At 40.2% G+C, this 22,908-nt stretch overlaps 1 protein-coding gene across 1 annotated transcript in view; it reads left to right on the top strand.

The window, feature by feature from the left end:
- Positions 1 to 22,908, top strand: part of PLD1 (phospholipase D1) — a 124,469-nt gene that overhangs the window by 35,163 nt on the left and 66,398 nt on the right. The window contains exons 2-9 of the mRNA XM_066601094.1: positions 2,143 to 2,330; positions 4,938 to 5,074; positions 7,612 to 7,757; positions 7,841 to 7,946; positions 13,438 to 13,503; positions 15,523 to 15,581; positions 16,747 to 16,839; positions 20,581 to 20,733. Coding sequence (XP_066457191.1) covers positions 2,174 to 2,330; positions 4,938 to 5,074; positions 7,612 to 7,757; positions 7,841 to 7,946; positions 13,438 to 13,503; positions 15,523 to 15,581; positions 16,747 to 16,839; positions 20,581 to 20,733 — 917 coding nt within the window. The 5' untranslated portion in view covers positions 2,143 to 2,173. The remainder of the gene's footprint in view (positions 1 to 2,142; positions 2,331 to 4,937; positions 5,075 to 7,611; positions 7,758 to 7,840; positions 7,947 to 13,437; positions 13,504 to 15,522; positions 15,582 to 16,746; positions 16,840 to 20,580; positions 20,734 to 22,908) is intronic.

Here is a 22,908-nt window from a genome sequence, read left to right as displayed (position 1 = left end):
TATACCTACAAAGACCAAATAAAAATGTTTCGAAGAGTTTTTGCCTCCTTTGCTGCGCACCCAGCACAATCTGTTGATGGTTTATAAATACATCATATGTTAACAAGTCTTTCAAGTTTCTTAAGTTCTTCCTCCTGAGTGCATGTTGGCTGTTTTGTACTTCTGTAGATGTATTGTCGGTATCCACACAATACAGGTCTATTGGGTTAGTAACCTGACCTCCTCGATCTTCTTATTCTAAATAACAGCCTGAGTGCAAGGATTTGCTATAGGCCTGCAAAACAAAATTTGTTTTTCTGCAAAGTCGAAGTTTCCTTTTGTCTGTACTTGAGCAGATGGTGTTCTGTCGGTATTCATCTTGCCCCTTTAATAAAGATAATTTACATAACTAACATAATGGCTCCTACTTCATACTGTGATTGGAAGTTGCAGGTATAACTTAAACGATACATTTACACGGGCTGACAGTTGCTTGAGCAGTCACTCGAGAGAGCAATGTTGGACGACTGTTGACCCATGTAAAAACAAGACTGAACAGGGCGAGTGGGTGAGAATTCCCACTTATCTGATTGGCTTGGGTTTTAGCTCTCCCAACCATTCGGCCATGATAGACGGCCTGTTCACAGTGAATAGAGGTGGTCCGTCCAAAGGAATCCCTGACGCGGTTTGCCTTTATTCATTGTTCTATGTGAGAGGGGAAAAAACCTTAATGGCGTAAACGCTCTATAGTTACGGCAACAAGTATGCTATGTTTTAAATTTGACTCTGCTGGGAATTTGGAGCGCTGTGTCTGAAAATTGGAGATGAAGTGGTAATAAAGACATTAAGGCCAGCTGCACACAGGCAGATTTGCATTGCAGAATTTAGAGGAAAAATTGCAGCATGCGCTATTTCTGTGTGGGTTCTGTACGGACTGCTTACATTGACGTTGTGGAAAGGTTGCGAATTTTGTGTCATCACCTAGCACTAACTCGGGAAAAGCCGCGGTAAAAAAAAAAAAAAAAAAAATTACTGTGCATGTCCGACGGTTCACCGTGTGGACTATCTGCAGTACAGCTGGCGAAAGAAAAAAACCAGGTACTGGTGGATGCCGGCTGGGCACAGGGTCAGATTCCGCTGCGGGCTCTCGCATGCAGAATCCCACCCGGTCACATGCTGCCGGCCTTAAGACATCGTTTACATGGTGTAATTTCGTTGAGGGTTTTGGGTCAGAATCCATGTTATTTTAGCATTCTATTCATATTCAGACGGCATTAATTTTAAAATCGGAAGTGCAGAAAAGTACGAATTTACATGTCAATTATTGGTGCAGTATTTGTATTGGGTGGGTATAGATTTGCCCCACTGGGTACTAAATCTGGGTGTGAATTTGCTGAAAATCCAAAGCCTCTGCGTTCTGCTGCACATATAAGGTAGATCCCGATTGAAAAAATGCAGTGCAGAAAAGTAATAATCAGGACGGGATGCGTAGGGGCTCTTCCTCCTGCAGCCCTTATTTAAGTTATCTTTGCTTTGCCCTACCTATACTTCAGTTGGGCGAAAGTACATACGTTTGTTTCAGACTGTAATACATTTAAAACAGACTTTTCACTGGCTAAAAACTAGCTGTTTGAGTTCTATAAATGTGTTAACAGTTAATCTTGAAATTCTTTCTTTCTGCGGCTAGCCTAAATCGGATTAATTGGTTAGTGGGCAAAGGTTACTGTCGAATGGATCTGATGAGGGCAGAAGAGATTTATATACAAAAGGTCAATTCATTTAAACAATCCTAAAAGTATTTTATACACTTAACCCTTTGCAATCCAATTTTGGATTCAGGGTTTCCTAGGGGGCTTTCTCTTTCTGCCATTATACAATGGCCCCCTCTGCTGGCTCGTGCCAGTACTGCGGTATGTGACATGCCAGAGAGCCCCCCCCCCCCCCCACAACAGAGCAGCCAGTCTTCTACAGTAAGAATACCCTGCCTGGACATCCTCTGACATTGGAGCTGTACAAGCCTTCAATCAGAATGTCTTTAGACGTCAGACAGTGGATTGGAAAGGGTTAATAAAGATAGAGCAGCATTGTAGAAAAAAAGACAAAACTAGTTTGCACTGCTAAAATGAAATCTTAAATCGATGATCTGTTCTCCTTTCTCCGCAGGCCCCTGTGTTAACAGGCTGTTAGTGCAAACATGTCGCTGAGAACAGAAAGAAGAAAATTAGATTCTTCTACATTGGAGAAGATCGCTGCAGACATGAGCAATCTGATTGAAAATCTTGACACAAGTGAGCTCCATTTCGATGGGGAGGAAGTGGACTATGATATCGTCACTGACCCCAAAACGAGTGGTAAGTTCACACAACTGCATGAAGTTTAGGGTTACATTTATAAAGATCTACCTCAGGCTGGCCAACCGTCCAGAAATTTGTGGTCTGCCTGTACAAATAGGGCACTTTTTTTTCCAGGTTTTTATTTTTTTTAAATTAGTTTTAGGCTGCTTGTACTTAAACAGGGTATCACTGTATTTATCATCCTTCCACAGTTCACAATAAAAGCTGGTAAGAAGTTTTTATATATAAAAGGTATCGCTTATCTTTAGCATTATGGTTTTCCAATATGCCCTTTAAAAAAAAAGTGTCACTGATCTGGTCTCACAAAGCTTTTCAAGCAAAGCAAATGTTGATCTACCACCAATGTAGTCTGTTATATTGTGTTGCAGTAGTTCATTCCTGTATTGAGGTGAACACAAGTCATCATTACCACAGAGGTAGTGGTTTTTTTTTTGGTTTTTTTCTAGTTTGTGGGCCACATTCAGAACAGGTGATGCTTGTTTAATTGAAGGAATGCCCATTAAAGGGGTTGTCCCGCAGAAGCAAGTGCAGTTATGCACTTCTGTATGGCCATATTAATGCACTTTGTAATATACATCGTGCATTAAATATTGGCCATACAGAAGTTATACACTTACCCCCTCCTGGTGCTGGCGTCCCCGTCTCCATGGCGACGAGCAAACTGCTTCTCTGGTCGCCGGAACAGTCGCGCTTGCGCAGAGAGGAATCCCCTTCTGTAAGGTCCTTGCTCACGAGCTGCGTCCTGGCTCCTCCCCTTTCTCAGCGTCATCGCGTAGCTCCGCCCCAGTCACATGGTGACGATCAGCCAATGAGGTGGCTGGAATCGGCAATGGAGCTCAGACAGCAGAAGAACATCCACAGTGCACCATGGGAGAAGACCCGTGGTGCATCGTGGGAGTAGACCAGCGGCAGCCATCTTGGAAAGAAGATTTTTTAAAGTTGCTGAACAGGGATTCAGGTAAGGGAACTTTTTTTTTTTTTTTTAATAACACCTGGCAGCAGTATTCTTTTACATGTACTGGGGGACTGGGCAAAAAAAAAAAATTTCACTTCAGGCGCGGGACAACCCCTTTAAACATTATGGCCACTGTCAAGTCAATATTCCACGCAGAGGGTGGGGCAAAAGTCTGGACACACCTGTTTAACTGGTTTAATCAGGAGAAAGTTGACTTCCAATGTGTGAAGGTATTAATTGGGAGAGAAACTGCATTTTTTTGTTAGAGATTTTTTTTTGGTGGCCATTTTGAAATCTGCTGTATGGAATTCAGCTCAGGTTTTTTTACATAGGAAGGGGGTCAAGTGATATATAAATCTCGGCTAGAATTTACAAAACATTCTGGAAGTGTAAGTTTTTTCCTATATTTAATTGTTTAGGAGTTAAGGGAGGGCAAAGTTTTAAAGTTCCTTATGTATTTGTAAATAAAATATATATTATGGTTCACCTGAAATGGCCAGTGCTACAGTACATTAAAGTATCACTTGCCATTCTTCAGCATGCTCACAAAGCCTTGGTACAACGTTTAATCATGTGCATCTGGTAGAATGGTGGACACATGCAACACTTCAAGAAAAGCACTTTGTGAAATTTAGCCATCACTTAACTCCTAAACAATTAAACATTGGGCAAAACTGACACTTGTAGTGTGTTCTGAGTGAATTCTAGGCAAGACTGTTATCACATAACCCCCGTCCCACTTGAAAAATCTGAGCTGAATTTAATAAGGCAGTTTTGAAAATGTGCGCCGAAAAAGTCTCCTGTTGGCAAAAAAAAAGCAGCGTCTCTCCCAATTCATACTTTGGAACACTGGAATTCAATTTTCTTCTAATTACAACAGTTAAAACGGGTGTGTCCAGACTTTTGCCTCACCCTGTATTAAGGATGTACAACAAATTAATAAAAATAAGTTCGGTGAGAACAAAAAATAGAAACCAAAATGCCAAGTGGCAGTGATACTGTGTCAGTGCAAGGTATAATTTGACAGTGCTGGTTGTAGTGCCAAGCGCCTGATATATGATCCTGACTTGGGTGCCAAGTAATAGTGAATTAGTTCTTAGTCTGTTTTCAATTGCAATGTTCTGACCATGATGCCAGGATTCAATAAGGACCTGGCCCAAAGTTTGTCTGTGAGGTTATTAAATCTTTTTCTTTCTACTGTTTGTTTAAAAAAAAAAAAAAAATCTTAATTTACTCTAAGCGTTATGAATAAATAGAATATTTTTACCACCTCTGAGTTGTGATGTTGATCTGCTTTGCTCAGTGAAGAATTGATGGGAATGTTCTAGTTGATTGATTTCGTACATAGCAGATCTACTGTCTAGGAGAAGGGCTTCTCAGCCTTTTGACATTGGGGCTTCACTATCCAGAACATGCGAAAATTACTTATCACTGTCCATTTTTCGCTCTTCAGAATATTAAAATTAGCACCGACAGAATTTAATTACGTGTTCTATCTATCGAGATTGCTGCAGCCCAGAAACAGCCTGTACAGCATGTGATCACTGTCTGGCCAGCTGTGCCTCACCAAAAAGTGGGGCGATTCACAATATGAGGATAAGCAATGCTTCAGGAGTGTTTTCTCACATTTGCTCTGCTTTGTTCCTTAGGTATCTGCATTCCCTTTTCTGCTATTTATAACACAAAAGGTTTTAAAGAGCCCGACCTTCAAATATTCTTGACAGGATGTCCCATTAAAGTCAGGGTTCTGGAAGTGGAAAGGTTTGCTTCATCATCTTCCTCAAAGGCATGTACTGCATGCATTCATCTGATGTAATTTGTCATATACATACACACTTCATGTGATTTTTGTTTCTTTTGTATTTCTAATGGGTATAATCTCTAAGTTTGAGAATTAGTGATTGCAGAATGCAAATAGATAATCCTGTTTAGCATTACTAAGCTTGTTCTGCAGAGTTTTTGAGAAATAATTCTAACAAGGAGTTAATGCAGTAAAGTGTAACTATAGTTTTGGACGACTTTTCAGAATAAGCTGCTGTTTTTACATGAAGAAAATGGAATTTTTGGGCGTTATATGAATGCACTCTGCAACTCTTCTACTGTCTTCCACTTCTCCAGGCTTCATTTCTAATTCCAGTTTTCCCTGAGCTGGTGGGGGTAAACTAGCTGCTAAGCGGTCTACCATACACTGCACACAGAACTGAAGAGCTAGCTTTTCCAACTGTCACTGAAATTCACACTCTCAAACAAAAATGTGCAGCATCATGGAGGACATTGTACAGAAGTACTGAACAGTGTAATTGTGAATTCAACACTGTTTCTACCTCTTCTCCATAGACTTCAATATGTTACAGCTATAATTTGATCTCTATGAATGGATTTTTCATGTACCTAGAGAATATGTACTGTACATTCAAAATAAGTTAGGGAAAGGAATGAAGTGGCTGATAACTGGAAAGACTTATTTTTCTGAAATGCATTCCAAAGTTTATCAGTTTTCTGTACCATATCACTGTATGAAAAAATATTAAAAGTTGTAGTATTTTAACTACAGCATTCTCAAATGGAGAACGTTATGAAAACCCTGTTACTCTTCTACCCAAGACATGCTCTTTGCCTGTAAAACTGCACTTGCACCTATCCTCTTAAAGTAAATTAGTAATAGTTGAAATATATCTGAGACGACATGCATATTCCTAATTTCTCAAAACAATCAATGGTACATTAGGTTCATTATACTGAACTTTTCTTAAATCAGATTAATCAATCCAAACAGTACATGGATAGTGCTTGTAAGTGTGCTGTAAGTACAGTACATTCTGTATGTTTGTTTTTTTAAAGATTCTTTAGACTGTATCCACTGCTCCGCCCTGTTTTTAACATAGATCAAACTTAAGATATCTTTTACACAGGGCGATTACCGCCTAAATTATCACTAGAACCAGCTCTGTATTGTATGTTTGAGACCAACCCTGAGTGCACTGGAAGAACAAAGAGCTCAAGCTCACCCCTGGATCTGGAGATCTAAAAATATTAGCTGCAGTCTCAATTTTCATGCTGATTGGCCGACTAGTGAATTTCCACCAGCCACACATGCCACACATCGGCACGTATGTTGTATGTGGTTTCATCATATGTTGTATGTAAGGACCATTGCATGTTGTAAATCTTGTAACCCGAGGCATTGTAAACTCAAGGACGTGTGTGTGTTCGTGTGTGTGTGTGTTCGTGTGTGTGTGTGTTCGTGTGTGTGTGTGTTCGTGTGTGTGTGTGTTCGTGTGTGTGTGTGTTCGTGTGTGTGTGTGTTCGTGTGTGTGTGTGTTCGTGTGTGTGTGTGTTCGTGTGTGTGTGTGTTCGTGTGTGTGTGTGTTCGTGTGTGTGTGTGTTCGTGTGTGTGTGTGTTCGTGTGTGTGTGTTCGTGTGTGTGTGTTCGTGTGTGTGTGTGTTCGTGTGCGCGTGTCGTGTGCGCGTGTCGTGTGCGCGTGTGTTTGTGCGCGTGTGTTTGTGCGCGTGCGCGTGTGTTTGTGCGCGTGTTTGTGCGCGTGCGCGTGTGTTTGTGCGCGTGTGCGCGTGCGCGTGTGTTTGTGTGTGTTTGTGCGTGTGTGTGTTCGTGTTCTGCTATGCTAGTTAAGTCGTTTTCTAGTTTCACTGATTTTTCAAGCCAGACTAGTTTAATTGGCGGCTGCCGGCCTAGCTGCTGACGTGGCCCACGTGATCTCCTCCTGATGCTGAAACGGTACCCACCCTTCTCCAGCGTCGCTGTGGGCGCTAGTAAAACTGTACTGTAGTGTAATGAAAGTGGCCATGTTTACCCATATAACAGAGTGATAACTTAGGACAGATAACAGTGATGTCACCAGCAGTCCTAAGTAACATTACAGATGACACTGAGGACAAATAATGTCACCTGTAGTGCTATGTAACAGCACAGAGAACACAGTGATAACGCTGAGGACAGATGATGTAGTAGATGTGACCTGCAGTCCTCTGTAACAGCACAGATAAAACACAGTAACATGTTCAATAACACGTTAGATGTTCATTTATACTTTACAGTAGCCTTTTATATTCATTTATTGTTTAGTATTAATAACCATATTTTTTCTCTATTAAACGTGGTTTGGTCTGTTTTTTGCAATGTCTAGAACAAATTAATTGGATTTACATTGATTTCTATGGAAATAATTGCCTCAAGTTTCATTGGTTTCACGTTTAGCCGATTGCTTTCGGACGGATTACCAACGAAACTAGAGGTTTGACTGCGTATATCTATGTATGTGTAATAGATTATTTATTCATATGATTTGCTGCATATAATTACAGACTGCTGTTCTGAACATTTACACAATTGAGTTAACTCATGGGGAGTTTACGTGGCAAGTTAAGAGGAAATACAAGCATTTTCAAGACCTCCACAGAGAACTCCTGCGATACAAAGCCTTCATCAGAATCCCTATTCCCACTAGGAGGTATGTTTCTGCTGGCGGAATATAGATTTTGATGCGGTTGATTTTGGACTGTTGCTTAAAGTTCTTCTTTTCTTTTGTTTTAGTCACACAGTGAGAAGACAAACAGTAAGAAGAGGGGATGTCAGGGCAATGCCAAATCTGCCCCGAAATGCAGAAATTGTTAGAGAAGAGCAGTCTTCAAGTAGAAGGGTAATTATTTCACTACTTTAGTTTTATTTATTTAGAGCTTTTGCTTATTAACAAATATATATGGCACACCATTGCCTTATCTAGAAAACACGGCAGTAATTTGTACAACACCTTATAGGCAGACACATGACCTCTAGAAACATGTGAAATGGTTGACTCTGATACGTATAACTACAGAGATTACTCAGTGGGCTTAAGAGACATTTAATATATCAGACATTTTTGTACGCTGAGTCATTTGAATATTTTTTTTTAGCTTATGTGACATAGTATAGAAAAGAAAAAGTTTCTCCATGTGGGCCGTGCTCTTAAATGGCTGATCCTGGTGACTTAAAAGGCAGGGAAATAGAGAAAATAAAAATTGTTTTAAAAAAGGTGATTTGATAAGTTAGGTGATTTGGTGGTTTTCCATAATTTGGCAATGTATGTTTGTCTTTTTCATTCAAGAGTATTTAGCATAATGATTTAGCAATGCATTGATAGGCTTCATTGAAAATATGACTGATTGTAATTCTTGTCTGAGGACGGAAGACAACTGTATTTAGCCATAGCTCGATCCGGAAGAAGAGTATCCAGTTAATTGAGATTCATACTGAGACGTTTTTATCCATAAACGTGATAGGACATTACAGGCTGTGAGGCTGTCTCAGCTGCAGCAGGGAATCCCAATCTTCTCCCATTGCTTTCAATGGGGCTGGCGCTGCTGCCCGTGGCCCCATTGGAAACAATTGGCTATATCAATAAGACATGCTGAGATGCTGTTTGTTTGTTTTTCTTTGTTTTTTCACGCAGCACCACAGGAGTGAAAACCTTGCAAATGAGAATGAAACCATTGAAATTCATTAGTTTTATAACCATGCGTTTTCACTCACTCTCGCCTGATTTTCTCGCCAGTCTGATGGCGCCCTTAATGTTAACATATTATTGAGACCTGCAGATTTGGGTTGAATGTGCATTAATGCTGATTAAGATTTTCCTGGGTGCCATCTCTGAATCGACTCCAACATAGACAGCATTTTGCTCCATAATTACATAGCTAATTTATTTATTCATATAATATGCTTACATTTTATTTGTTGCATTCAGAGTACAAATTAAGAGGGAGGTACAGAAATGATAATATAAGGCACATCTGGAGCATAGGACAAATGTACTATATGAAATCGGCCAACGAAGAAAACATGCAATACAGTAGGAATGTTTGTCTCAGGGGTATAGGTGCTGTCTGTTTACCAAGGGTACATGCAGATTGTCCTAAGCAGAGTAGGGGCGATAACTGTGTAGCTTTGAATGTAGTGTATTTAATCTCTTCAAACTTATCATATCCCCTATGGTTCGGTTTTATAGTGGGTGCCTAATTAAAAATTCCCCTCCCAACTCAGTTAACCTGCTTCAGTATAGCGAAAACACCAGAGAGAGGTCACATGACTATTAAGAATTACAGGCTATTGTTCTTGCTAAATGTAGTTTTGAAACTTTTTTCCAGCAATCTTTGCAAGTAGGTTATAGATGATTCTAGGGAATATAGTAAAAGACCAAGTAGGGTTCATAACCACAACCTTAAGCCCCAGACAGTATTAGGGCTTATTCAGGCAACCATATATTGGCCAGGTATCCCCGCCCGGGCAATATACAGTGTCTATACTGCAGGGGGAGGAGGCTGGAAGAGCAGTCACTGAGCTCCCGCCCCCCCTCTCCGCCTCCTCTCCACCCCTCTGCACCCCTCTGCACTATTTGCAATTAGAGGGGGTAGGACGGGGTTGGGGCCTGGTTTCAAGACTTAGCTCCGCCCCGCCCCTCTTATTGCAAATAGTGCAGAAGGGAGGGGAGGGGGCGGGAGCTCAGTGCACTGCTCCTGGCTCTTCCAGCCTCCTCCCCCTGCAGAGGGGGACACCACATGTCAGCCGGGCATGAATACCCAGCCAATATACGGTCATCTGATTAAGCCCTTAGAGAAATATATGAATGTATCAGCAGTCAATCAAAATCAAGCAATGCCAACAGTGTTTCTTGCTCTAGATATAGAAAAGGCTTTGGATGCTGTTTCTTGGTTGTATGTGTTCCATTTTAAAAGAAATAGTCTTTAGGAGGAGCATTTACAAATGCTTCAAAATTCTTGTACTTGGAGCCAAAAGCAGAGTTAAAATTAGTAGGTACTAATAATAACACCAATATAATAGTTGAGAGGTAGAAGGCAAGGTTGCATCTTATCTTTCGCAATGTTTGCTTTAGTAATCAAATTTTTTGCAAGGCTGATCAGACAGAATTGTAATGTGGCAGGTATAAAGATGGATGGTAGAGCACAAAAAGCTCGTTGTTTTACAGATTACCTTTTCTTAACCCTGTTGAGGCTGTGTTTTTTTTTTTTTCTCCATTCGCAGAATGCACAATTTGTATTTGCAAGCGTGAGTGAAAAAGTGAGAGTACATGCTTTTTGAATATCTGCATTTTGCTGTGGATGTCGATTATAGATTCTGCAATTGGAATACCCCCTGTGAGCCCGGCCTAAACTTGATAAATATTTTGGTTCAGTTTGGATCTTTTTCAGGGTTATGCATTTACGTAGAGAAATCAGAGATAATGTTTTGTATCTTGCCTTAAGAAAAAAAATATATGTAAAAGTTGTCAGTTGAATTTTACCTTTTTTAAGCATGAACATTACATTCCATATGTGGAAATATGAAATTTGTTAGCCTCTGGGAGAAACATAGAAGTGAAACTTCAGTGCGCCTCTGCAATAATACCTTTTTATCCATGGTTCATGAAATTAATATACCGCTGGTAAAAATGGTTCTTCCTAGAATACTGTATTCGTTAATTACTAGTGAATGTAAATATGATTAGATGGAAAAGAGATATTAAAAGTGGATCTGCCAAAAAAATGGTATAGTTTTAAGTGGAGGACGAAAGAAGGAGTTGTTGGATGTCCCTTTTCAAGACAACTGTAGCAGTCTTATATGGAACATTTTTAGCCCATAGTACACAAAATATAATCCAGAAACTATATGCGGATAAAGGGGCTCTATGAAGAATTTGTGGTGGAACTGTAGGATTTTTAAATGGACGGCCCCACTAGTAAGAAAAAACAGTTGGGGGCATGGCAAAAAAAAACCAAAAAAACAATACTTCCTTCACATCAGCTCTTGGAACACAGCTGAGCAGCTCTGGCACCCGGTATGTATGTCCACTGGTAGTCAGGTGAGTGCTAAAACCAATCGGAGGCCACAGTGTCACACTGCATAAATCTTGCTATCCACATTTAGATCCTGGGCGCCATGATGCTAGGAATTTAGACGATGACCTTGCGGCCACTGATTGGCTGCAGTGGTTACCTTATCAGAGGCCGCAGTGTTAGTCTGAACTCTTCACATCTTGCCATCCAAGAAGTGAGCGTTGATGCCAGGAGTTATAGACTGTGACACTGCTGTCTCTGATTGGCTGCAGTGGTCACCTGATTTCCGCTGACTTGTTCAAACAGGAGCTCAACTGTGCCTGGGGGCTGGAGGGGAGTAGTGTTTTATTTCTTAATTTTTTTATGCCATGGCCAGCTGTGTAATGCTTTTTTTTTTTTTTTTTTTTTTGTAGTGGGGCAACCCCTTTTAAACTGTGGCAAGAGTTTAAGTGAACTATTTAAAAAAGCTATTAGGACGCAGATGTGAAATTTCTCAAACATTTTAATTTGTTAAGCAACAAATGCAAAGAGATGCAATTAAAAGAATATAAGTTGGTGCAACATATCAGCTGGAAAGCTCTATCTGGCACAAAATTGAAAAAAGTCATTGAAGCATTGAGGAAGACGTTAATAACATAAATTTAATCTTTTGGTAAAAGGCTGAAGGCAAAAAGATTGGACAGTGAAATGAAGAAATATGGAACCCATGGTTTAATTTTTTAAATGATTCAAATTTCGGAGAACTGATTAGGTCTATAAAAAGTGGTGCAATTAGGAGAGGAGAGCATTATAGACTTTTTTTTTCTCCTTTCATTTTAATTTTTGTTCTACTATTATTTATTTATTTTATTTTTTTTCTGTGATTTTGTTTATTTTTTTGACTTGACATGCAGTGAATAATAATTATTTGTATACAATGTACTTATAAAAGTAATATTTGCAAAAGATGAATTTGCCTTTCCAATCTGTGCCTATAGAGATCTAAAGGCCCATTTACACGGAGCGATGATCGTTTTAGTGATAATCGTTGCGTCTAAATGTGCACCAATTGTGCACGTTTCGTGCACTGCTAGCTGATCATTAAATTCGGTCCAACCTAAAAATCGACGGTCAGCCTTAACAGCAGAGCAACAAAAGAACTGAAAGCAGATAAGAGCCCTTGTGCTATTAACTGCTTTCAGCTAAGGCTTCATTTGCACACTTAATTGCTACTAAGTAGCTGAGTAGCTACTTAATAGTTTATGTAAAATGATAGCTCAAAGCTGTCACTCAAACTGCCGTTTGAGCGGTCTTTGAGCGTTCACCGGCTGGTGTAAATGGGCCTTAATAGTTTAAGAATAGTCTTGAAGGCATGAAGTTTGGGTGGCCAATCCGTTAACTTTTTATTTTTAGCTTGAAAGAAGCTCTTTTTTTTTGATCCACAAAGAGAGAACTCCTCAAATCAACTGTTTTTATGTTTAAAACCTTTTAATACCTGTATATTAAAAAGTGATTTTAAGGCAAGTCTTTACAATTTTTTGTCTATCTGCTTATGTATATTCAGCAGCACTCACCATAACCCATAAAGGGGGGGGTTCTTCCACACGCAGGGTTCTGCACGCCTAACTGGGAATGAATCCTAATCCCACAGGTTAACAAAGTAGAAAGAGAAAATAGGCAGCAGAGTCCAAATCTTCAGGTGCAATAAACGACTTGTATTTTCATCAGAACATCACATCATAAGACACCGCGACGTTTCGACCGTTACATAGATGGACAAAGACCATCTATGTAACGGTCGAAACGTCGCTGTGTCTTATGATGTGATGTTCTGATGAAAATACAAGTTGTTTATTGCACCTGAAGATTTGGACTCTGCTGCCTATTTTCTCTTTCTACTTTATACATGAGCAGACAATTTTTTTTTTGGTTTTGTTTTAAATGGCTTCCTTTTGATGTAGGGACTCCTTCTATTTTTTTTTTTGTCCTAAGATTTGTGTATTTTCTGTATATATTTGAAATTGCAACTTTTTCGGTTTAGTATTACTAGGAAAGAAAACCTAATGTAACTCAACATCCGTATCTGCAAATGTTCTAGAGCTACAGAGTGTTGTAAACTGCTATTTAAAAGCAGAGTTTTTTTTACTTGTGTCTAGAAATGTAATTTTGCAGGAATTTGTCAATTGGAACTACAGTAAGCACCCTCTTATGCCTTCCTAATTAGCTGTTTTGGATATAGAGTTTAGTACTGTAGATGGTGAATTCCAGTTCAGTGAATGTATGGTCTTAAGTTTATAGACGTATTGTAACTTTTGTATTGGTGTTCCTCTTTTGTTGCAGAAACAATTGGAGGACTACTTAACAGCGTTATTAAAGATGCCAATGTACAGAAATTATCATGCAACAGTAAGTGAGAAATGTATGGGGGGGGGGGGCAGCAGGGGAATTAACGTGTTTCTGCCAGTTGTATGGTTGCAAATTAGATTGCATGCCAAATTTGCTCAATTTGTGACTTTTTGCTGTTTTATGCTACTTCTGCCACTTTTTTTGATAGTGGTGAAGAACGTAGACCGGCTTTATGGGGAAGCCTCCTGTGAACTGGTAGATTCCTTATAACTTAATTCAAAAATTCTGTTTTTGTCATATGGATAGCCAAAGATGCGCCAAATTTATTTAAGCTTGTATCTTACTCCAATGTATTTTGGTTTTAGACTGACACATGAAATGCCACTTTAAGTTAATCTACCACTATCTTTTTTTACACTTTATACTCTTACATTTTACTAGAATCAGTAGTAGTTTTACAGCCTGTCATTTATATTACTCTATGTAATTATAATGACAAAATAGTAGACTGTTGTTGCTAAGAATTGTTCACTTTTTTACAGCAAATCATAGTACCCTTTGTTCTGTGTTAGCCAGTAAATAGAAAAGTTAAAAAGTAAGGAAAAACTGATGATTCTCATGGTTTCCTTTCCATTAAGGTGTTCTACCAGAATAACAAGTTATCTCCTATCCAAGGGATAGGAGATAACTTGCTGATCAGTGGGTGTCATCGGTGAGACCCCCTAACAGTCTCAAAACTTGGGGTCCTCTGTCCTTCTCTCTGTGGACTTACAGCAACCAACCCTCTACAGTCAGGAGGAAATTAAATGGAGCGCCGGTCTCATATTCACTCCATTCACTTATTTACTTTCAGTGGGGCAGCTGCTGGAGGTAGGTAAGTGTTCGGATATTTTTATGAGCCAAGCAAATTACATCTTTATTCCAGCCAAAAAAAATTGAAGCAAAGTGAAACTGAAACAGACTGAAAGCTTTCAATTTTTTCTTTATTGTGGGGGGGGGGGGGGGGGGGGATCCATCGAAAACAATGAGGGACTTAACTAATCAGTTCATTTTAGTTTTACATCCTCTAAAAACTAAGCAGAGAGATGGAAACCCTGAACTGAGCCCCAACACAGGTGTAAAACCACCCTAAAACACAAGATTCGCTGGAATTGGTTGTTATGGACAACAAAAATAGTTTAACTTTTTACTTTCGTTATTTTTATTTTTTTTTCCCTTGCAGACCATTTTATAAATCTTTCCCGATCTAATCAGAATTGGCTTTTGTCTGAACATGCACCAGTCATTTTTATAAAGAAAAATAGAAACCTAAACATTGCAGTTCTGACAGTATATTTTCCTGCATTCTGGGCTGTAATTGTACGATGGATCAAATTGTACATCGACAGTATGGTTTGTTTTTTTGTTTCAGAGCTTCAAATGTGCATCATTTTGACAGGTGGTTCCAATAGATCTTCAGTGGGCATATTATAATGACAGTAGTTATCAAACCCTGCCATTCCATCCCCTTCCCTGGAAACAAAAGCCTCATTTATTGTTCCTTGCGCCTACCAATTTTCATAAACACCACCCTTCCTTCAGCCAACTTTAAATATGAAGCCTGCTCCAGGCATGGCTTTACAGGTGATGGTATGAGACACCCAAAAATCTGTAACCTAGTATGTAAGGCTGAATGAAGACAATGTCCATCTAGTTCGGCCTGTTTAACCTCCTTGATCCAGAGGAAGGCAAAACCCCAAGAGGCAGAAGCCAATTGGCTTATATTTCAGCAAAACACAAAGCGAAGGACACTAGTCGGTGGAGAGTGTTGTGTTAACGCCATTCACCCTGCAGGGGAGTTGTGTTTATTTTTATACAGACGTCAGTCTGCTTGTTACAATGCCTCTCGGGTAGTAATGGTCGGACTTGTCTTCAGCTCCTGCCTGCTGACGGTAGACTGGTGGTCTCTGAAATCGTAGTGATGAGCTGAGTGACACTTTAGGGATAGAGAGCTTGTAGAAAGAAAATTGGCAAAGTCTGAATTTTCAATTCTATTTACTTTCACTCCTTGTACTGAATTTGTAACCCGCTTCCCTCTAGAGAGAATTCATTGATGTGAATCAGCTATCCTTTATCCATGACCTTGGACCGAAGGGCATGTAAGTTTTATATGGTTAGTTTTCTCAGCTGCTTTCTCCAATCTTTCTGTGGGATTTTCATGGAAGTAGTGCCGGATATAAAGAGCATGTCACTTGCTGTGTGCTTTTTGTTTACATCATTGGGAGTAAAATATTGTACAGCTGCATTAACCTTGTGTTCTCCAGTTACTGGGATGTTTCTTAATGACATTTGAAAAGTTGTGTTACTAAACTGCACTTGCATTATGTTCTTACACCCTGTTTTTGTGCTTACTAACAGTTTCAGGGTCCATTATTTGCAGCAGGTCTTGCTAGCAATTCATCAGTTTTATTTTGTTGGAAGATATAGAATGAAAATCATTTCCACCTTTTTGAAAGTCCACATTTTTGCCTAGATTTTCCTGTGCTTAGAACAGCTTATTTCTAAAATTCAGTATAAAAATAGCACTCTTAGTATTTCTTATGCTAAGAAGATAATCCTTACAGTTCAAACAAACCAGTGTTGGATAAATCTGTATTGCTGCTATTGAATAATTAGCCAGGGGCTTTGCTTCTTTCACATGCAATTGTAAGAAATGCTGTCTAAATTACTGCAGAAGGGTCGGAGGTGTGTAGCCACAAGTAGTGGTCATGAAAGCTCTCTGCTTTGGCATATCCTTTAGACCTCCAGACATTGTATGATATGTAGTTGAGAAAACATTTATTTATATAAATTAACGGGGTTCATATAAAAAAATATCTTCTGGATTGTTATAAGGCTGTAGTAAGAATTCTATTTAATAACAAATTTTTGACTTCTACATCCATCACCTTACTGTCCGCTTTGCAAGCTGCTAGCAGATACATCCCCTCTACATGAGCTATCCTAGGGATGGCACGCCTTGTGTATTAGTTAACACAACTGGCATATCTCTTCTTTTTCAGTTAATTAAACCCAGATTGGAACTTTAAAGTGCAGAAATAAAGCTTTGATGTGCTGGATTTCTGGCTGCCTACTTGGAGGGGGTCAAACTTGACAAACCTCTGATCTCTATAGCAGTGGCATGTAGGAATGTGAAAGTCCTCATGACAGCTGCACTGTGCTAAAATTATCAATTGTGTCATTAGAAATAAAGCCATCTAAATTTAATTAAGCTGTTGTTTTAATGAAATGATGGGAGCTGACTAAATTGGTTCTTTGTTTCAGAGAAGGAATGATCATGAAGAGATCTGGTGGACACAGAATACCTGGTTTGAATTGCTGTGGACAAGGAAGTGTTTGTTATCGATGGTCAAAGAGGTACTGGAAGAATACATGTTTTATACATTATACTAATCAAATGTTTTCAGATTCCATTGTGACCTGATTTCACATTCCAAAAGAGCTGTAGAATGCTCCACTCCCTTAGCCCAGAACAGCAACCCTTCTGTGACAGATCTCAGTGCTGAAGAGCTGGCTGCTTACTTCAAAAAGAAAACTGACGACATCCGGCAGGAAATAACTTCCCAATCCCAGACTAGCCCTGACCCTAGTCTCATCAGTACTGCATCTAGCTCCTGTTCACTCTCTGTACTTAGACCAACGACAGAGGAAGAGGTCTCCACCACCTGCGCTAGCGACCTATTTCCCTCACACCTCCAGTCCCTCTTCCTGTTGATCATCTCCCACCTCACCATTATAGTTAATCTTTCTCTGACCTCTGGCATTTTCCCATCTTCATTCAAACAGGCTATCATATCCCTGCTGCTAAAGAAACCGACTCTTGACTCAACTGATGCTGCCAACTATCGACCCATCTCAAACCTCCCCTTCATCTCCAAACTACTAGAACGCCTGGTTTACTCTTGCCTTTATAAGCTTATCTCTCAGAAAATTCACTTCTTGACCCTCTACAGTCCGGCTTCCGCCCCTACACTCGACAGAAACCGACCTGACTAAAGTGTCAAACGACCTCCTGACGGCTAGATTGAGGGGCAACTACTCCCTACAGATCCTCCTCGACCTCTCTGCAGCAGTCAGCACTGTCGACCACAAACTCTTCCTCGGTATGCTTGGCTCCATTGGACTAAAGGACACTGTTCTCTCCTGGTTCTCCTCTTACCTATCTGACCGCTCCTTCAGTGTCTGCTTTTCTGGCTCTACCTCCCCTCCTCTTCCCCTTGCTGTTGAGGTCCCCCAGGGCTCAGTCCTCAGCCCCCTCCTCTTTTCCATCTACAGAGTCCTCATTGGACAGACAATCAGGAGATTTGGTTTTCAGTACCATCTCTATGCTGACAATACCCAGCTATACACCTCCTCCCAGGACATCACAGCAACATTCCTCCAGAACACCACTGTCTGTCTGCTGTCTCTAACACTATGTACTCTCTCTACCTAAAACTGAACCTCTCAAAAACTGACCTCCTGTTTCTGCCCTCTGCTAACCGTCCTCTTCCTGACATCTCCATCTCAGTGTGTGGCACCACCATAACTCCCAGACAGCACGCCTGCTGCCCTGGGGTCATATTCGTCTCAGATATCTCCTTCACCACCTACATCCAATCTCTTGCCTGAACATGTTAGCTGCACCTCAAGAATATCGCTAGAATACGCCCTTTTCTCAATGTGGACACGCTAAAAACGCTCAATGTAGCCCTCATCCACTCTCGGCTCGATTATTGCAACTCGCTGCTGATGGGCAACTTGCTGCAGCTCCAGGCTCTCCCACCTCCAATCCATCCTAAATGCGGCAGCCAGGCTCATCTTCCTGTCAAGCCGCTACTCGGACGCCTCTGCCTGTGCCCACAGCACTGCACCACCCTACATTGCTTTCCTCATCTCAATTCACCACCCAGCCTGCGCCCTCCGCTCTAATAAAATCAGACTAAGTGCTCCTTTTAATTTACACCTCTCATTCCCACCTCCAAGACTTCTACAGAGCAGCACCTGTCCTCTAGAATGCTCTACCAAAAAATATCCGGGCAATCACTGACGCACTAAACTTCAGGCATGCTCCAAGAACGCACTCCTTCAGGGAGGCATACCATAGCCCCTAAACCAAACCCCTCTCAACTCCGCCTGATAACATGCTGCCTGTCCTACAGACTGCAGCTCCTGCTAGTCGTAATCAACCGGCATCTGCAGTCATACCGACTCCCCCACTATACGGCCTGACCATTGTCTGTGTGTATAACATCCCTCACTCACCACCTCGCCATACTGTGCACATCTCCAGCCCCTTTACCTTCTGTATCACCCCACTATTTGTAGTATGTAATCTTGTTGGAGCAGGACCCTCACCTCTACTGTTTCCATCAATTGATTACTACATATAACCGTGGTCTTGTGTTATTTCCCCTGTATTGTAAGCGCTGCGGAATATGTTGGTGCTATATAAATAAGGATTATTATTAAATGGTCTAATGCATCTGGAATAGCTGGCATATGTTTACTGCCATCATCTAAAGTGCCTTGTGTCTTTCTAGTCCTTTTCCCCCCTAAGGATAGGCTATCTGTATTTTAGTTTCATTTTAGGGTAAATTCAGATGTGGCAGATAAACTGTTTGTTTGTTTTGGAGCTTCTACAAATCTGCACAAAATCACATGCAGATTTCAGAAGGCATTTTACTCTTTGTGAAAATCTTTGTCAAATTTACTACGTATTGTGTATATCGACGCAGACGTACTGCTCATTAGACTCGCCTGCACTCCAAGTAAGCAAATTTCAAAAAAACTGGTGCCAGATGATCCCGTGTCAGGAGTGAGGGATAGTACTAATTTCCAGGTAGAAAAGTTTTTAGTACTTGGTCCAGTGAAAAATATAAAAGTAAAGCTTTATTTCATTAGTTTTTTTTCTTTTTTTTTTTTTTTTTTTTTAAAAGTAGTAAATCAGAATCTATTGGTTAGCCGAGTAGTTTAAAACCACACAGGATTCTTACTCGTGTATTTCATTGTGGAATAGGAATCCAATTGGGGAATATGGACTCTTCTGTGAGTAAGAAATGAGAGGTGCTCTCTGAAAGTGCCTGTTCTTATGGTGACCTTGAGCCAACCTTCTTTTTACATGACTTCCCAATCACAGCGCAATGAAGATCAGCCAATGTTCCATCTACTTTCTGAGAGAAAACCGATACAAAATAAGAATTTAAAAGTTTGTCCTTCTCAACATCATTTTTAACTAATTCACTATTTTCATGCTGTAAAAATCTTATAGCATCTTTGACTTTGCTTTTGACATGCCCCCAAAATCCTTTTTTATTGCTTTGGACTCACTTGCAGGCCAATTCAATTCATTATCAGCTTTAGCTATTCTAACATTTGCCCTACATTTTCTGAAGATTGCATTATATCCTTTAGATTTTTTCCAACCCCCACCCCCTTTCCATTTGATAAATATATGCTAAAAAGGAAGAAAATATGTTTTAAGTTCTGTGTTCATTCATCCTGGTCTATTTAAATGCTTTCTATTCTTCCTTCTTTTAGGGATTTTTAATTATTTTGCTTTGATCTCTTTTTGGAGAATTTCTTCTCATTCTGGACAGAAAATCCAGCTATTGGATCCTTCCTACCCTCTTTCCGAGACCATTAAAATCTGCCATTCTGAATTACAACCTGGGGGTCTGCGGTTTCTTAGGTCTTCCTCCCTTTTTATCCAAAATTCAAGGAAAGCATGATCACTGCCTCCTAAGGTCCCAGCCACCCTTACTTCCTCAACCATTCCCTCCCTGTTGGTAAGAATTAGGTCCAAGATAGCAGATCGCCTTGTTTTCTCTTCTACCTTTTGGAAGATAAAGTTGTCAGCAAGAGCGGATAAGAATTTGTTGGATCCATTACTTTTACCTAAGAGAGATTCCCAAAAAATGTCTGGATAGTTAAAATCTCCCATGATCACTATGTCATGCTTTTTTTGAGAGCCTGGCCATCTGATGTAGAAAGAGTTCATCAATATCCTCTGCTTGTCCAGGCGGCCTATAGTAAATGCCTACAATAGTGTCCTTTCTTCGACTGTCTCCTTCATATACTGTAATCGAAGAGTTTAAATTGTATCAACACATTTTGCAGATGGCTGGTTGTGAAGGATTCTTTCCTTCTGTACATGAAGCCCGACTCTGGAGCCATTTCCTTTGTACTGCTAGTCGACAAGGAATTCAGTATAAAGATGGGAAAGAAAGAGACTGAGACCCAGTATGGTTTACAAATAGACAATCTCTCCAGGTGAGTTCAAAGCATTCAGCTACCACCTTTTGTTCATTAACAATTCAATCACAATTTAATTTTGTCATTGTTTGCCTTTATGTTTTCTAGGCAGATAAAGGAAGCTAAAATTTTTGAGACTAAAATCAAGTTTTGCTTTCTTGATTCTGAATACACCCAGGATGCATGTGGCAATGTAAATATTCTGAATGCTGTGGTGTGCATATCATGTCTGTGTCACTTCAGTATATTCTTCTGCATTGAACCAAAGTGTCTTATACAGTAACTATAGTTGAGGCGCACAGAATTAACTTGTAATTAATGAAAGCCACGGAGTTTTAATAACTGTAGTTTTTTTTTCTTAAATGTACTGTAAAATATATTACCATATTTGAAGGTTTCCTAAAAGCACTGCTGATCTTATCCACATAACCTTACAGTGATAGCCATATAAGACATTGCAAAGACTTTGTCATTGACTAAAGGCCCATTTAGACACAACGATTATTGCTTAAAAGTCATCTTTTGAGTGATAATCGTTGCGTCTAGACGCGTGGCCATCGTGCACTGTTGATTCATCGCTCATTTCTAGCCAGCTAGAAACCAGCAATGAGCCTTATCAGGCCGCACAGTGATATCTCAGCAGGTGGTGCTGATGGCATTCTTTCAGCTGGTATCCCGCTGACAGTTCTCAGTGGGACACCAGCTAAAAGCGCTGAGAACAATGCAGCTGTTTGCATATACAAAACAGCTGCATTGTTCTCGGAGCTTTTGTGGTGGTATCCTGCTTCGCCTCCATTAACTCCCTAGTAACTAATTAATTAGCTACTTAGAGTTATGCGAAGATGATCAAAACTGTCACTCAAACTGTCGTTTGAGCGATCATCGTTCTGTGTAAATGGGCCTTAACGTAAAAGGCCACTCCAGCAAAAACATGTGTTTCCATCACTTCATCCCTCACCTAATTGTCACAGTATACTGTACTCCCATGCCGTGCAGCCTCCTGTCTGATAATTATCACACACCATCTTGATGTTTAGATTTCTCCTTGCTTTCTATTACTTTATTGCATGCTGGTAATTTCATGATAGGAGTTTCTGCCCCCACTTGAAGAGCATGTGTGGTACAGTCTGTTAAGTCAAAACAGAGTTCTAGTAGATGAAAACCTGACTTCTTGAGAGAACATAAACCCCAGTAAATCTGTTAGTCAGAATATTACATGGCCCTCCTAAGGAGAAGGCTTCCAGGAAGTTTCAGATGGAAAAGAATAATTAAACAAGAAAACACTAGACTATATATACTGGGGGACTCGTTACATAATGAATGAAAAAAAATCAACATAGTGGCTCTTTATCAGCTACAATAAAAAATTTAATTTTGCTTCAATTGAATAACAAATAACTGGTAAATGCGACTATGTGCATCTGGCATGCCTTCCTACAGGTAACTTTATACTAATTTCTATATGGTTTGTGACAAAAGTCCCCAACAGAATTGTGAAGTTAGAAGAAAGTCCATCAAAGCAACATTAAAATGGGGGCTAACTTCCTTCTAGTGCCGGCCTTTTGTCATCCAAGCAGCTTTCAACTGCCTCCCATGCATCAGCTAAATCAATCATCGTTCTTCGGAAACTGGCCTATGCCTGTTGAATGGTAATGAGGCTAATTTCACACGGGCGAGTGTGATATTTGGCCGTGAAACTCGTCCCGATGTCACGCTCACCAACATGTGATGTTCCCATGGATGCAAAGCGTTTTTGTTTTAAAACAGCCTTGCATCACTTCAGGAAAGTCTCTATTGGAGGATTGTGGTGTGTTTTCCATAGTTTTCAATGCCGGACCCATTTAAAACAACAGGTGATGCGTTCCGAGGGAATGCCTAAAGATAGCACATGCCACAACTTGGGGGGAAAATCGCCCATGTATATGACCCCATTCAAAAGAATGAAGTTTATATTCGGGTGAGATTTGTGCGTCTTGCAACGCACAAATCTCTTACGATTTTTCTGGACAGATTTCCAGCAGATGTGGTGGTTGTCTACGTTGGGTGGTTTACGTCAGGGAGTTCCCTCAAAGCTGCTGAAAACAGCACTAACCCGAAACCCCCGAATTGAATGGTACTGTTCATTTCACTTGTTTTGTGAAACAAACACTACATCTGTGTTCTGTCTTCTAGGTTTCCATTTGATTCCATTAT

This window comes from Eleutherodactylus coqui, chromosome 1, assembly GCF_035609145.1.
Source record: "Eleutherodactylus coqui strain aEleCoq1 chromosome 1, aEleCoq1.hap1, whole genome shotgun sequence".
Classification (NCBI taxonomy): Eukaryota; Metazoa; Chordata; class Amphibia; order Anura; family Eleutherodactylidae; genus Eleutherodactylus; species Eleutherodactylus coqui.
This window is presented reverse-complemented; position numbering and strand designations above follow the sequence as displayed.